At 54.1% G+C, this 16,423-nt stretch overlaps 1 protein-coding gene across 5 annotated transcripts; it reads right to left on the reverse strand.

The window, feature by feature from the left end:
• Positions 1–1,723: 1,723 nt before the first annotated feature.
• On the reverse strand, positions 1,724–15,835 carry CABYR (calcium binding tyrosine phosphorylation regulated). 5 transcript variants are annotated; one of them, XM_059707457.1, is made up of 6 exons: positions 12,898–13,498; positions 11,639–11,811; positions 10,740–10,793; positions 7,776–8,117; positions 3,953–4,550; positions 2,147–2,633 (listed from the first exon to the last, which is right to left on the reverse strand). In XM_059707457.1, the coding sequence occupies exons 2-5, from the start codon at positions 11,784–11,786 to the stop codon at positions 3,961–3,963; spliced, it is 1,134 nt and encodes a 377-aa protein (XP_059563440.1). In that variant the 5' UTR covers positions 11,787–11,811; positions 12,898–13,498; the 3' UTR covers positions 2,147–2,633; positions 3,953–3,960. The 5 variants fall into 5 exon arrangements, with proteins under 5 accessions (XP_059563438.1, XP_059563439.1, XP_059563440.1 ...); XM_059707459.1 differs by lacking the exon at positions 12,898–13,498 and adding an exon at positions 11,999–12,499; XM_059707458.1 differs by lacking the exon at positions 12,898–13,498 and adding an exon at positions 15,757–15,835 and having other exon boundaries at positions 2,148–2,633.
• Between the last annotated feature and the right edge of the window lie 588 nt (positions 15,836–16,423).

Below are 16,423 nucleotides of genomic sequence, written 5' to 3' on the forward strand. Positions count from 1 at the left end.
TGTGTGTAGTTTCCTGACTGCAAGCAGCCAGCGCCGGCCTGGCTAACTCTAGCCCACAGGGGAGGTGCCGCACAGGATCAAAGAAACAGCTGGGAATCTGGCCTGGCCAGGGCAGGACTGGGCACTCACTGTCAGGGCCTGGGAAGGAGGAGCTCGTCTGCTGTTTTCTAGGGAGCTACCGCTGGGAAAGAATAAGGATTATTATTTGTATATGTTTGCATTGATTTCAGAGAGAGGAAGGGAGAGGGAGAGAGAAACATCAATGATGAGAATCATGGGTCAGCTGCCTCCTGCATGCCCCACACTGGGGATTGAGCCTGCAACCTGGGCCTGTGCCCTGACCTGACCGGGAATCAAACTCAACTCCTGGTTCATGGGTTGATGCTCAACCACTGCACCACGCCGGGCCCTGCTAGTTGTAATTAATTCTGTTTTCCTATCCGTTTGTCTCTCTTCAGAGGCAAAGAGGAGGGGAGGGGAGGCAGCTGCACCCACACACTGCCCTGGTGCAGCACCATGTCCAGAAGCAGGGGCGGGGCAGTGGGCAGCCACCATCACAGAAATGCCCATTACGGCCTCTTGTTTCCGATCAAGCCCTTTTCATGGCTTTTCCCAGAAGGCACCGTCCCCCTATCGTCAATACACCCTGCTTTTCCCTCCACCACGATCCGGCCCAGGAGTGTGCCTGGCAGCCACACTGCCCTTCCCGGGAAAGCCTGTCCTGCCCGCGCCCTTTGAGGGAAGTCCTGGCCTCACGGCCTCACCACCTCACCGCCTGCAGGCGAGGGGCAGAATGCACCACCCAGAGTGGGGCCACCTGGCATGGACATCGTTTTGAGCTGAAGACAATCCAGGCCTTGCAGACTCAGAGTGCTTCCCCTCCCCCTTAGCCACCTGAGGGTTTAGACAGAGGCCTCTCCCAGGAGCACTGCTGCGAGAGGCAGCTTCTTAGATCAGAGGCTCACCTGCAGGGCCGGGCAGGGCCTGGCACCATCGCTCACCGCTTGGAAGCATCTGCTCGCTGCTCTTCCTGTGGGTGATCTCCCTCCCCGCTGAAGCCCAGGACCCCACCCCCTCATCTAGCTCAGGGTGGCAGGCAAGCCTGTCAGCCCCTCTGTATGGGGCTCTAGTAGGTACAGAATTTGTTCTCCTTAGTCTGTCAATCAGCCAAAGAACCGAGAAGGGAAGAAGGAAGTTTCCTGCCCCTGTAAGCTCCAACCACTCCCCGCCCTGCCCCATAGCGCCGGTACTGCTGGCAGCTCCTCTCTGGGCACAGGCTGGCTCCCACCACTCTCACCTGCACGTCCCCAGGTGGAGCGAACAAATCCAGCGATTACCTTCCACGGGCCCTTCTCGGCCTTACAGACCACCAGCATGAGTCCTGGCCTTCACTCCCAGATGCCCCGACCGGCACTCATGCTCCTACCGGTCACGCCATCCTGATACCCAGTGTGCACTTTGCTCTCAGAACACAGCACCTTCTAGTTTTTAGATGGGATGCCACTCGATTCATGAATCACTTCATAAAGCCAACTACATCTTCAAGTTCACTTGGCTGAATTTGGCTCTTTAACACTGTGATACATAGTAAGAAAAAAGGTGCTATGTGCCCTAAGCTGGATCTATTGTGCTTTGTTAGAAGGTTGTTGTGCTGGGTACTGTTCTATGTTACATGTTACTGGGGTAGTTTTCAGGTTGGAGTTGAAACTCTTTGAGAGGGAGAGCTGCTTAGCAGTTGGGATTTGAGGCCAGAGGGGATAGGCGGCCTTTCAGTAAGAGCTTAAGTGGCTTGATGAGGTGTCTCCAATCAGGTAACTGACAGAATTCACCACGAAGGGATTGCAATGTATGCATTGGGGTAAGGAAGGAGTGACACAAAATTATTTACATTTTTTTGGATAATGAGCCTGGATCAGCGTGGCTTAGTGGTTGAGCATTGGCCTCTGGTCATATGTACCTGGTCAGGGCATATGCCCAGGTTATGGGCTCAAATCCCAGTGGGGGGCGTGTAGGAGGCACCCAATCAGTGGTTCTTTCTCATCATTGATGTTTCTCTCTCCCCCTCTCCCTTCTTCCCTGAAATCAATAAAAATGTATTTTTAAGAAATGTCCTTACAGCCCAGCCAGTGTGACTCAGTGGCTGAGCATTGACCATGCACCAAGAGGTCACTGTTTCAATTCCACTGGGGCATGATGTTTCTCTCTCCCTTTCCTCTTTCTCTTAAAAAAATATATATATATTTTTAAATGTCCTTACAAAGAGGTCCTGGTGTGCTGCAGCCCAGGGCCAGAGAGCCAGCGGCATTTAGTAGGTGTTTCTCTGGGAAACAGGGCTACGGCAGGTGCTACTTCTTTTGGTGTGAATGCCAAATACAGAAATGCCAACGGAAACACGGACTAGGAAAACGCCTGGGTGAGCACTTCTCTTTACAATGTCGACATGAGTTGGCAAATGCTATTATGTCACAGGTCTGAGAAAATGTTAGGCCTCTGTGTTCAGTTGCTTGTATGCCTCCTAAAGTAACAAAGAAGCGAGAGCACGAGGCGTTATGCTGCATGAAGTTTACTGATACATTACGCGTGGTGGCAGACTCCACCTTGAACGTCGACTCAGACAGCCTCGTTTTCAGCATCTGTGAGGAATGATGTAAGGAGTGAATTTTTAAGTTCAATCACGAACCTGAACATGTGAAATGAGATCAGAAATGCAAGGTACACCCTCCTGCTGCCACTAAGCTCTTAACCTAATCAGTTTCCTGTGTGTTTGCACTGAATAGCCTAGCGTCTCATGCTGAACACACTGCATTTTAGTGGAGTTTGACAATTCCACCGCCAGCCTGATGGGATACGTAAGAGCGCACACCACTTTAGGCTGTATTAGTAACTGCAACGACCTCCTTAAACACAGAACTGCAGCTCCTGACCCTGTGAGCGAACCCAGCTGTTGTCCATCGGATGCTGAGCTTGAGCTCACGCAGGCTGGACCTGAGCTTGTGGTGTTCAGGCGTAGCCAGCCCTGTAATAGGTACCCTCATCTCCCTGCTTCCAGACTGCCCCCTGTTGTAACCCTTCCCCACGTGGCAGCCAGCGGGGCCCAACACTGTCCTGCTCCTCATTCAATCCAGACCTCCTTTCTGGGGTGCAGGGGCTTCAGCTAGGCCCGACCTGTGGTGCCTCAAGCTCCCCGGTTTCCTCGTGCACCCGCCATCTCAGTGGGCCCTTGCAGGGCGGACACTCCCATCGCTCTCCAGCCCTACATCTGTCTGTGGCCCTTTGCAGGGCTGGCTCCCTCAGCCTCAGGCAGCAGCTTATGAGCCTGATGGCGAGCCTGTATGGTGCCTTGTTCCTCAAACTGCTCAGCCCTCTGTACCGGTTCCCTGTTCGCGTTGCTCTTTACTACGCCCGTGGCGGGAGGGACTCGCACTGGCATTTTAAGTGACAGATAAAACCCGCATCTCCGTGTAGGTCCACTCTGGCTCCTTAGCTTCCTCACATTTCCAACCTGTCCTCTGCTGTGACTATTCTCTCTGAGGGAACAGCTCTGACCACACTGGCTGGGCACGCCAGCACAATCTCCCAGCCCTGCCTGGCTCTCCAGCTGCCCCGAGGCTTGCACCCACCCCAAAACACGCCCACGGGTAGATTCCCACCGAAGGCTGTCCTTTTAAAAAACAATCCATGCCCTCTGGAGTGCCTTCCACGGGAGCTACACACGCCGACAGGCATTCAGAGTGAGGGCGCTGAGGGCTGTGCCAGGCCCTGACCCTCGGTGGGCCGTTGGGTGTGTGCACTGCTGTGCCCCCATCAGTGGAGACCATTTCATTGAGTCAGAGAATACTCCAACTCTCTGCACATCTCAATTCAATTCAATGTTTTAAGAATTCTCAGTCTCCAGGTCAACAAATGAGAGTGCTGAAAACCAAGTGTGCGAAGGCCCACCGTGGGGGATTACCTGTGGCATTAGGGTTCTGCTCTGCGGACATTGGCAGTAGTCAGGGTTATCTCTCCAGCAATACCGTAACTTCCAAAGGGGGTACGTTTGTCACCAGATCCTGAACACTTTTTGGCTACATCTTCTACCGGGATAGCGAGAGAAAGGAAAACTGGGCTCTGTGGCCGGGGACCTTCTTGTCCACTGGAAGGAGGACTAGCACTCTGGGCATGTCGGGGGAGTTTCTGGAATTTCTGATCTGCAGGAACGGCAATGGGCACTTGGACTGTTGCGTATCTCTTCAGGGTATCTGACTGGGACACGACCGTGTGCCCGGGAAGTGGCTTCCAGTCCTGCGCTTCCTGGACATTGGCGCCTACTAGGATAAAAGGCGGGGCACTGGCCTTCTTGCTGTCGTCCATCATCACGTAAGTTGGAGAAGTGACTTTCGGTGGACTCTGCAGATCCTTAGCATTAGGTAAATAGAGGGTGGCCTGGGGGAAAGGCCCAGGTGCAGGTGGCGGTGATGGGCGGCTTGGTTGATTCATATCAGTTAGACAGTAAAGGGTCCACGTGTTAGAATATGGTGGTGGCTGTCCTGCTTCGCTTGTTGCTATTGCTATAAAACAAAAATTTGCAGGCGTTAAAGGTTTGGTCTCTGTATCAGGCGCTATGCACAGAACTATCTTTGTAAATGTTTTACGTATAGATGAACAGCTGTAGTAACATGTGCCATAAAGCATGCTAGAGAGAGGGCTCCGTAAATTGTGTTTGGCAGCATGAAGGGAGTCTCCACAGCAGGAGGCGGAGCAGGGCTGCGAGGGCACGTGGGGGCACCGGCTGTGGGGAAAGCGGCCCCTTCCAAGTGGCTATTTCCAGGGGCTTCAGCTGCAGATGTGGCTGCCTCAGGGCCCTTGAGGGGAAATGGGACTGAGAGAATCCACTGGACAGTGGGTTAAGCCACTGAGAAAAGATGACTGTATCTGCATAATAATTTTTTCTTGACTAAAAAATCTGAGCCAGCATGGCTCAGTGGTTGCGCATCAACCTATGAACCTGGAGGTCACGGTTCAATTCCCAGTGAGGGCACATGCCTGGGTTGGGGCTCTATCCCCAATGTGGGGTGTTTCTCTCTCATCACAGATGTTTCCATCTCTCTCCCACTCTCCCTTCCTCTTTCTGAAATCAATAAAAATGTTTTTTTTAAAAAGAAGTCTGCACGAGGTGTCGTCTTTTAATCCAGTATCTCTGCCTTTTCACAGGCACCCTTCTCTCCCGTTAACTTGTCACTCAATCTAGGACTCCAACAAATCCTCATGGGCATACAGGCTGGTCAGTCCCACGGGTTCTTTAAGGAAAGCGGCCTGGGTGTGCTGTCCACCTGCTTCTGCCAAGAACTAGCTAATGGGGTCGACTCACTGACAGACAGTGCTGAGTCCTGGGAGCTGGGCGGAGGGGAGGCTCCTGAGGGGAAAGCTGCCTGGCCCAGGTGTGGGAGGCTCACCTGTGGGCACTGTCCCTGTGTCCCTGGTGCAGCTTCTCTTCCCCAGAAAACACCTCCACTGTGCACAGGCCCACGCTGGTGTGTCTCCCACAGCTTCTGACCTTTGCTACTTCCCGGAGTTCATTTGAGACACGCACCAGCCACGTCTTCGGTGCTTTGTTCAAGAGCCCTGGGCGCCCACGGGGAAGAGCCCAGCACCTGAGAGCAGTGCCTCCGTGTGGAGTGCTGCTCGGCCCACAGGTGCGCCGCCTCCCGCTGCCTTCCCAGCTGCGCAGAGTCCCTGTCATGCTGCCAGACAGAATTTACGTCTAAACACCTGCTTTGTAAGCCATCATTTGGCTCTGGTAAGAGTCAACGTTGAGAGTCTGCAAAAGGCATGGAGAGGCTGGCTCCTGCTCATCCCGTCCACCCCACAGGGCGACGGGCCCTGGCCGTGTGCGGACGGGCAGGAGGGAGCAGACCCAATGCCACCATCAGATGAGCTGGAGGCCAGGCGGGTCTGTGTCCAGGGAAGCAGTGGCTCCCGCAGGCGAAGGCAGGTGTGGGCTCTGTGAGGACGCTGAGAAGGGAGCCGTGCCCACTGCTCAGTGCCACCTGTCCTTCCGCTGCTGCGGCCTTCCTGCTCCCCTGGGGACAGAGCCTGACCTAACCTGTCTTCCCTCCACGGCAGGAAGAACCAGGGCTCGGTCCAGCTCCCCAAACCTGGCTGCAGAGTCTCAGACGTGGGGCGAGAGCAGAGGCGAACACACCACCATGTCTTCCACGTGCAATGCCACAGCCCAGGGAAGCGCACGGCTGCTGTGGGACCCTACCCTCCGAGCGCGAGGTCAGGTGCCCCTGAGTGCAGGGCCGCAGGGCCATCGATGGGCACAGTCGACAGGCTCCAGTCCACTCCAATCTGTTCCGGGGGAGGCCACGCAAATGCTGGGGACCAAGGTCAGGCCCATTTCATGTCCCTCCAAAATCGCTCCCAAGAGTAATGTCTCCACAACAGCAGCGCCTTTCCGTGGGTTTGGCATTTTAAAAACTATTTAAAATGAAGTCTGACCAATCTGCAGGGGCCCTTCCTAAATGGTTACCTGAAATACGACGCTGCCTGAAACGTGACTCCAGGCTATGTCTAAGGTGGTATCTATTTCTTACCTGGCTCCATCAAACCTGGTGCAGGTGCTGCCTCCCCTTCGGGTTCGATCTCTGGTCCACTGAGACCCTCTGGAGCGGGACTGAGGACGCCACCAGGTGGCGTTACTGAGGCACCTGAGTGCACGGCTTCGGCAGCTTCCCCAGAGGCCACTGGTCTGACCTCTGCCTCCGGGGGGGCGGAGTCTTCCTCCTGCCCGGCTTGGGCAGCTTCCCCAGAGCCCACTGGTCTGACCTCTGCCTCCGGGGGGGCGGAGTCTTCCTCCTGCCAGGCTTGGGCAGCTTCCCCAGAGCCCAGGGGTCTGACCTCTGCCTCCGGGGGGGCGGAGTCTTCCTCCTGCCCGGCTTGGGCAGCTTCCCCAGAGCCCAGGGGTCTGACCTCTGCCTCCGGGGGGGCGGAGTCTTCCTCCTGCCCGGCTTGGGCAGCTTCCCCAGAGCCCACGGGTCTGACCTCCGCCTCCGGGGGGGCCGAGTCCTCCTCCTGCCCGGGAACTAGCGCAATGATCTCCACTTCAAGATGCAGAGATCTCTGAGAGCCTGTGGCCTGGGCGGCGCCCTCTGGGTTCAGGGACTGTGCAAGCAGGGCTTTCAGAGAGGTGTCGGAGATCAGAATGGTTGCTTCTGCCTCCACCTGCACGGAGGGATGGTCTGCATCCTCCAGCGGGGCAAGTTCTGCAGAGCCCTCAGCTTTCTCAGGCCCGCCCGAGACTCTCTTGTCTACAAGAACGGCACTCTCTGGTGGTGACTGCTCAATCTCTTTAAGACTAACAATGTGATCGGAAAAAGCGGTAACTACTTCTTCTGATGTTTGCTCCATATGAGTAACTGCTTCAATCACAGGCTTGTCGTTAAAGATAGATGAGATATGAGGGGTGGCCTTCCCCCCAGTGCCAGCCTGCCAGGACCCCCGAGGAGCTTGATCAAAGGCAGGGAGGTCTTGTTCATCCCGGAAGGGGGGTGAGGGAGCCGTTGCTGGTTCAGCCTGATCATCTGTAGGCTTAGACCCCAAAGCTACATGGACAGAGGAGTGGCTTGCCACCTGCACTGCTACCCTCTCTCCAGAATTTGCAACAGAAGTGGTCACCACAGTGTCTTCAGCAACCTCTGAAGTCAGCACCTCGTCGGCAAAAACAGGCAAACTTGTTGCCACATCCACCATTAAAACGTCAGACTGATCAGAATGAGTAGATGAAACGTTACCTAACATCTGAGCAGCAAACTGAGCGGGGTCGGCGGGGACATAGGCAAACTCTGGTGGGACGTCAGCCGGGGATGGTGACGAGGTGGGGGTAGTCTTGGGGGTGCATGGCTTGGGTGGACGGACTGCCTTGCTTGTGTCCTCCGGCTCTGGCTGCTGCTCAGCATACACGGACGGGAACTGCGTGGTCTTGTGGATGAACTGGGGTCCGAAGATGTGGTCCTCCTCCGTGTCCGTGGACTTCTCCACCCGGGTCGGCTCTTTGGGAACGGCAGCTGCTTCTCCTGGTTCTTTTATGAACTCTGGCTTCTTCTCTTCTGTCCTTTCTTCGCACCATTTCTCAACTGAAATAGCAGCCGGGGTTAGTAAGCGTACACCCCCGATGACACACATTAAAGAAGCGGTGACAGGCTAAACATTCACACGTCAATTCTATACACACACGTACAGAAGAGCTTTGATTTTACACCATCTGCAATGTAGTGGGGAAAGGAATGTGACTGCCCTGCTCTGCCCACTTCAAGACTCTCCCTCCCTCCATCTCCTGAAAAGTGAGTGATTCAGGTGGCATGACAACAAAGTCAACCAGCTGCCAACTCAGCTGGTCAGCACCTAAGGAAAGACACTAACGCTGCCTGGAAATGAGGAAGCTGGAACCTCCATGGGAACAGCTGCCAATCCAACTGCCACACACAACCAGGGAGGGGACAGACTTCCCCGGCCAGGAACACCCAGCCTTCCGCTGGTTTATGGAATGCCTTCTATTGTAATAAAGGCATTCCTCACATTAAAGAAACTGGCGTCTAAAGTTTAACGTAATGAACTGGAAACCCAGGACTACAGTATGTTTTTCTATTAGGAAACATCTATTCCTACCTAAAAGCAGTAGCCCCTGCTGGTGAGCTGGGGTAATGCAGCCAGTCCCCCTGACCCGGACAAAAAAGGAGCAAAAAAGAGATTTCTGGATCCCTGGGTGTACCCTCAGCAAGAGGGAAATTCCAGGAACGTCAAGGCAGCTGATGACCGAGAAACTCCTACAGCTGGACAACTGTAAGGTTTTTTCTGCTTGTCACCCGCACGCCTGTGTGACCACCTGAGCTGTAACTACTTACTTCACCAGTAAAGCCTCTCAGCCCCTCCCTAATATTAGAATGAAACCTTAGGACCCATCCTCTCATTGTGCATTTACTGAACTCATTATCTTAAGACTTAGGACGACGAGGAAAGATGGCCAGTGACAACAAACTTGTTTCCTAATTGTCTTCCAGCCTGGACTGCAGTTACACTACTGAGATGGGGGAGGAAGGAGGTGGTTAAGCTTCTTTATAAAAAGGATCTTCCAAGGAGAGTGTTTACGCAGCTTTCCTATATATTTCAATGTAGTTGAGTCTTTTTTACTACAAAACCAATTCTGTTTGATTTGCTGTGCTTCCCTCAAGACAAACCCTCGGAAACCTGCTGAAGAGGGATTGAGTCACAGCTCATACACTGTTGTAAGTCTCACTGTACCAAATGGCTTGCAATATACACTGAGTGGCCAGATTATTATGACCACCTGACGTTTGTAGGCAAATTAGCTATAATTTCGCGCTGAAGTTGCTAGAGGGCCAGACCACTATAAATAGGGAAGCAGGTTGTTTACGACAGAAGTGATTTTTTTCTGAAGATATGGGTAAACACGCGATTTAACAACCTTTGAACGTGGTATACACACACATACACACACACACACACACACTGAGTGGCCAGATTATTATGACCACCCCATCAATACTTCGTTGGGCCACCTTTTGCCTTCAATACTGGGGCGATTCTTCTTGGCATTGACTCCACGAGATGTGGAAAGGTGATGCGAGGAATCTGACCCCATGCCTGATGAATAGCACTGTCCAGTTCTGTGAGATTTGATGGTTGTGGAACCAGCTGCCTGATGGCTTTTAACTTCGTCCCACAAATGCTCAATTGGATTGAGATATGGTGATTGTGGGGGCCACCTAAGCAAGGTGAAGTCTCCCTCATGTTCTTGAAAGCACTCCTGCACAATAAGAGCACCGTGGCATGGCGCATTGTCTTGTTGGAAGAGGCCATCTCCATTGGGATATGCCATCAACATGATAGGATGAACTTGATCAGCAATGATACTTAGGTATGTTGTGCTATTCAGACATTGTTCCACACAAATTAAAGGGCCCAAATCATGCCAGGAAAACATGCCCCAAACCATAACACTGCCCCCACCAGCTTGAAGGGTTGTACTCATGCATGTGGGGTGCATGCTTTCATGCTGTTTCTGCCACATTCTCACTCTGCCATCTGCATGATGCAACTGGAAATGTGATTCATCGGACCACATGACTTTTTTTCCAATGCTCGACTGTCCAATCCTTGTGTTCCTGTGTGAATTGGAGACGTTTTATCTTGGTAACTGCAGACAGCAAAGGTGTTCGAACAGGCCTTCGGCTTCCATATCCCATACGATGCAGTGTACGGCTAATTTGCCTACAAACGTCAGGTGGCCATAATAATCTGGCCACCTAGTGTATATATATCCCACGTTCAAAGGCTGTTAAATCGCGTTGTTTACCCATATCTTCAGAAAAAAAATCACTTCTACTGTCGTGGTAAACAACCTGCTTCCTTATTTATGATGGTCTGGCCCTCTAGCAACTTCAGCGCAAAATTATAGCTAATTTGCCTAGAAATGTCAGGTGGTCATAATAATCTATCCACTCAGTGTACATTTCCTACTTTTGCCTTTTTAAGATTGAGAACTTTCCAAAATGTCAGATTTAATAAATAAACCTAATCCAATAACAAAAAATAAAGCATCAGTTTATTTCAACATAAAGTGCGATTATTTAGAGAGAAAACGTTGGTGGGCATCTTAAGTTTGAATGTGTGCTATTGCTAATGCAATGACTTATAACTAATATTATTGTGCTATTATTACCACTTGTGGTACTTACATTTAATCTGATGAAATTGTCTAACCAGATCTTTTATATCCAGAGGAATGTTCCCTGAAGAAATAAATACAGGAAATCAGAAACAAAAAAATCCCCCAACTTAAATGCTTTTTTGCAGAAACAAATATATAATCCTATATAATAAAAGCTAATATGCAAGTCAACTGAACAGCAGAATGACTGGTCGCTATGACGTGCACTGATCACCAGGGAGCACATGCTCAACGTAGGACAGTGATGGCGAACCTTTTGAGCTCGGCGTGTCAGCATTTTGAAAAACTCTAACTTAACTCTGGTGCCGTGTAGCATATAGAAATTTTTTGATATTTGCAACCATAGTAAAACAAAGACTTATATTTTTGATATTTATTTTATATATTTAAATGCCATTTAACAAAGAAAAATCAACCAAAAAAATGAGTTTGCGTGTCACTTCTGACACGCGTGTCATAGGTTCGCCATCACTGATGTAGGAGCTGCCCCCTGGTGGTCAGTGAGCTCCCATAGGGGGAGCGCCACTCAGCCAGACACCCGGCTCATGGCTGGCGAGTGCTGAGGCGGTGGTGGGAGCCTCTCCTGCCTCTCCGGCAGCACTAAGGATGTGTGACTGACAGCTTAGGCCCACTCTCCACGAACTGGCCTAAGCCATCAGTCGGACATCCCCTGAGGGCTCCTGGACTTCAAGAGGGTGCAGGCTAGGCTGAGGGACCCTCCGAGTGCATGAATTTCATGCACCAGGCCTCTAGTCTATGATATATCTGTCATATTAATAAAGGCATTCCTCAATTTAAAGAAACTGTGTATAAAGTTTTAACTCAATGAATTAGAAAACTAGAATTATAGGATGTTTTTGTATTAGGAAATATCATCTACTCCAACCTAAATATGGTAGCACCTGCCTTCTCTAAACACAATAAGTTCTTTGAAATAAAATGCTGCAAACTGGGTGATGTTGGGTGGATTGGTCTTGAGGACGGCTCTGCTGACTCCCTCGAGCAGCGTCTTGAGGCCGTAAGGTACGACAAGTCTGGGCTTTGTAGAGAACATCTTGGCAGGATGTCTGTAATCTCAACTAGAGCGAAGAAAAACAAAGTTGGACAGTTTATTAGTGCTTCTTCAGGTATTTCTTACGAGTTAACGATAGTTTCTAAGATCAAATCTATCTCCATTAAGATTATTAACTTTAGTTCTAATCTCTCAGTATTTATTCTGGAAAAATGGGCTAATTCTTATGGTAGTTTTTAAAAAAATCAAGTTACCAATAGCTTTTCATGTGCAGGTGAGCAATTTTGTGCTGTTGATAGAAACCCCTGAGGGCAGCCCTGCCAGGAGCTCCAGGATGATATTAAACACAAAGAACAAACAAATAAAAAAACCCAAATGAAACCTGTTTCTGTAAAATTCAGTAAATATTTTGTGCAAGAAAATTTCAAGAGAAAGATATTAAGCTCATTTATCTGTATCCAATCATCCAAACCACATGGGTACTGGCTTTTCTGAACATTCAGGGTTATAAAGCAGGGTGTCTACAAGAAACCATCTGCCTTAGTTTTAATCCTCATCTGAGGGGATGTTTTATTTTAGAGAGGAAGAGAGAGAGGGAAGAGGATGGAAATGGGGGGCGGGGGAGAGAAAATGATGTGAGAACCATCAATCAGTTGCCCCCCCCGTACTCCTCCAAACTGGGAACTGGAGATGGAATCTGCAGCCCAGGTATGTGACCTGGTTGGGAATTGAACCCAAAACCTTTTGGTGTATGGGATGACACTACAACCAACTGAGCCACCTGGCCAGGACACGACACCCCCACCCACCCCCTCATTTTTCTAAATAGATCCCCCAGGCACATTGATCATATTTAAGTATAAATTAAATTATTTTTAATCCTCACCTGAGGATATTTTTCCATTGCTTACCCCCCCCCCCCGCCACCCCCAGAGAGTGGAGGAAAGGGAGAAAGAGAGAGAGGATCATCAATGTGAGAGCGCCAGATGGGCTGGTTGTCTCCCACACATGCCCCCGGGGTACGGGGAGGGAGACAACCACAACCCTTCAGTGCTTGGGCCTACACTCACTGAGCAATACGGGCCAGAGCGAAACGTCGCTTTTTAAAACAGTCAGCATGGGCATAAGTTACATGCGGTATCACACCATTCACCAGCCTGTGCACCTTTCTTCTCTCTCCTACCTCAGCCTCTGTCCCGGCTTCTGCTCTCCCCCGCTCCCACCTTCTGGATTTTAAGTGGTGCCACAGGGGCTGCCCCTGTAACCTGCAGTTCTCAGAGCTGCAGTGGTGGCCAGCGAGGTGGCAGCGTGTGCGCATTCTGTCATTTGGAAGAAACATTTACAGAAGCTTACAAACACACATAAAGGACAAAATTAACAAGGACGTCCATCCGGATGGAAGCAGGATGGGGCCACAGGTCAGGCTAGGGTGCCAGGACAAGGGTGTCGGGTCAGCCCAGCCACGGGCGGCCATTCCAAACACAACACAGCTGGTCAGCAGTGTGGTTTCCCCGAGATAAAAAGCAGGTGGGCGCTTGGGAGAACCCCAGCCACTCTGCAGCCGGGGGTCCTCGGCAGAGGGGAGCCGTGTGTGACAGGCGAGCGTCCCCCACATCCCCCCAGGAAGCAACGAGTCGCAGGGGTTCAGAGGCAGTTGAGTTGCAACAGTGACACAGGCGCTGACCTCTAATGGTCAGAGCAAAATGCTATTTAGCAGCACGTTTCCTGACCCCGGTGTCACCCCTACCAGTTGCAGGTTTGATCCCCTCTGGGCATGTGCGGGAGGCAACTGATCAATGCCTCCCTCCCTCCCTCTCTCTCTCTCTCTCCCTGCCTCTCTCAAGTCAATCAAACCATGTCCTCTGGTAATGATTCTTTTTTTTAATTAAAAAAAAATTTTTTAAAGAAAAGCACATTTCATCTTCCCAAAGGTCAGGAAAAAAATAATTCTGGATCGGCCAAAGCAAACCCTTTGGGAATATGAGTAAGTGTATCGAGTCCCCTCATGAAAACTTACTACCAGAACCTCCTGCAGCAGGAACTTGGCTGAATTACACCAGCTTTAGGAGCAGGAGGGCCGCCCTGGCCGTGTGTCTCAGTGGATAGAGCATCCGCCTGTGGACTGAAGGGTCCTTGGTTTCAATTCCAGTCAAGGGCACAGGCCCGGGTTGCAGGTTTGATCCCCAGTGTGGGGCATGCAGGAGGCAGCCGATCAGTGATTCTCTCATCATGGTGTTTCTCTCTCTCTCTCCCTCTCCCATCTTCTCTGAAATCAATCAAAATATATTTAAAAAACAAACAGGAGTGTAGCTTTGGCAAGCCCACAGGCTGCGTGTTAGGGACACAGGCAGTAATTATATGTGTGATACACGTACACATATATACTTACTGTATGTGCATGCGGAGAGTTTTAAAAATATATATATATTTGTGTTGATTTCCAGAGGAAGGGAGAGAAGCATCAATGATGAGAATCACTGACCGGCTGCCTCCTACACGTGCCCTACTGGGGTGGAGCCCGGGAACCCTGACCTCCGGGGTCAGAGGTGCTGCTCCCCCACTCGCCCCGGGCAGGGCTGCAGGTGCAGTGAGTAGCTGGGCATGCTCCGGTGCGGGCTTGACCCGTGGGGGTCTCCAGGGGGCAGCCCATCCATGTTCCCTCATCAGTGATGCTTCTCTCTCCCGCTCCTCCTCTCTGAAGTCTGAAAACAGGAGACCCTTTCTCTGGCGGGAGCAGCTGGTGCCTCTGACGGCGGGGCCTTGCTAGGCGGGATCTCAGTGTCTCTCAGCCCGCGGCCCCTCACCCCGCCCTGGGGGGCGAGCAGGAGGCAGCCTCAGCAAGGCTCTCACCATTGACACCTCGCTCTCCCCTCCTCTCTGAAATCAGTAAAAACGTATTTTCTTTTAAGACTACTCAACAACTAACATAGTTTCCTCCTCCCTTCCACTCACTCTAAAAAAACCAAAAAACAGCCTGGGGTGAGGATTAAACAAAAAAACCAACGCATCTGACAGCCCCCAAACCGCATCTGACAGCCCCCAAACCGTTAGCGCCACCCAGTCGCCCCGGGCCGAGGGCTGAGGGCCCGAGAGCTGAGAGGCTGGGGGGTGAGGGGCCGAGAGCTGAGGGGCGAGGGGTGAGGGGTGAGGGGCTGAGGGGTGAGGGCCGTGGGGGTGAGGGGCTGAAGGGTGAGGGGCTGAGGGGTGAGGGCCCGAGAGCTGAGGGGCGAGGGGTGAGGGGCTGAGGGGCTGAGGGGCCGGGGGGGTGAGGGCCGTGGGGGGTGAGGGCCGTGGGGGGTGAGGGGCTGAGGGGTAAGGGGGTGAGGGGCCGAGAGGTGAGGGGTTGGGGGATGAGGGGCTGAGAGCTGAGGGGTAAGGGGGTGAGGGGCCGAGAGGTGAGGGCCGTGGCGGGTGAGGGGCTGAGGTGCGTGGGGGTGAAGGGGTGAGGGGCTGAGGGGTGAGCGGTGAGGGGCTGGGGGGTGAGGGGCTGAGGGGTAAGGGGGTGAGGGGCCGAGAGGTGAGGGCCGTGGCGGGTGAGGGGCTGAGGGGAGTGGGGGTGAAGGGGTGAGGGGCTGAGGGGTGAGCGGGTGAGGGGCTGAGGGGTGAGCGGGTGAGGGCTGAGGGGCGGGGGGGGGGCCGTGGGGGGTGAGGGGCTGAGGGGTAAGGGGGTGAGGGGCTGAGGGGCGGCGAGGCCGGCGGTCCGGAAAACACGCCCAGGGCGCACCACGCGCTCCCAACGGCCCCCGCGGGCGGCCCCGCCGGGTCTGGACTCGCCGGGCCTGTTGCTCGGTGAGGCGGGTGCTGACGAGGGTGGCTGGTACCCCGAATCTGCAGGAATGGGCTCAGGCGAGAGAGGCGGCGAGGCGCCCGCCGGTCCCCGCACAGTGCGCCCTCCCCGCCGCCGGTCTCCCGCTCCGGCGCTGCAGCGGCCTCCCCGCCGACGCCGGAGGAACCGCCCACCGCCCACCTCGCGACGCCAGAGCCTAACCGCCGCGGGGCGCAGCCGCCCCACCTTCTCCTCGGCGGGGTTGGGGCGGCTTCCTCCGCGCCTCCTTGCGGGCGGCTCCTGGCCAACGGCGCGCTCGGCGGCCTTTTATATCCCCGGTGACGTCAGGTTGTGCGTCACAAAGCCACGCCCTCGCGCTGGGGACGCCCGCGGGAGGAGGCGGGGCCTCGGCGGCGCCAGCCAATGGGCAACCGAAAGAGACAAAGGCAGGTCCCCGCGGGTGGGACTGGACGTGGGGGCGGGGCTGGCCATGGAGGCGGGGCTGGCCGTGGGGGCGGGGCGGGCTGAGGGGGCGCGGCGGGCCGTGGGGGCGGGGCTGACCGTGGGGGCGGGGCTGGCCATGGAGGCGGGGCGGGCCGTGGGGGCGGGGCGGGCTGAGGGGGCGCGGCGGGCCGTGGGGGCGGGGCGGGCTGAGGGGGCGCGGCGGGCCGTGGGGGCGGGGCTGGCCGTGGGGGCGGGGCTGGCCATGGAGGCGGGGCGGGCCGTGGGGGCGGGGCGGGCCGAGGGGGCGGGGCTGGCCGTGGGGGCGGGGCTGGCCATGGAGGCGGGGCGGGCCGTGGGGGCGGGGCGGGCCGTGGGGGCGGGGCGGGCCGTGGGGGCGGGGCGGGCCGTGGGGGCGGGGCGGGCCGAGGGGGCGCGGCGGGTGCAGGGCCCCGTGATGGTCCCTGAGCGT

This window comes from Myotis daubentonii, chromosome 8, assembly GCF_963259705.1.
Source record: "Myotis daubentonii chromosome 8, mMyoDau2.1, whole genome shotgun sequence".
NCBI lineage: Eukaryota > Metazoa > Chordata > Mammalia > Chiroptera > Vespertilionidae > Myotis > Myotis daubentonii.

Excerpts from the sequence above, each read along its gene's own strand:
- CABYR (XM_059707455.1), bottom strand. The coding sequence starts at position 7,734 with ATGGTGGATGTGGCAACAAGTTTGCCTGTTTTTGCCGACGAGGTGCTG. Across the intron at positions 4,551-6,578 it reads ACCAGGTTTGATGGAGCCAG|CAATAGCAACAAGCGAAGCA; the intron begins GTAAGAAATAGA and ends TTTGTTTTATAG.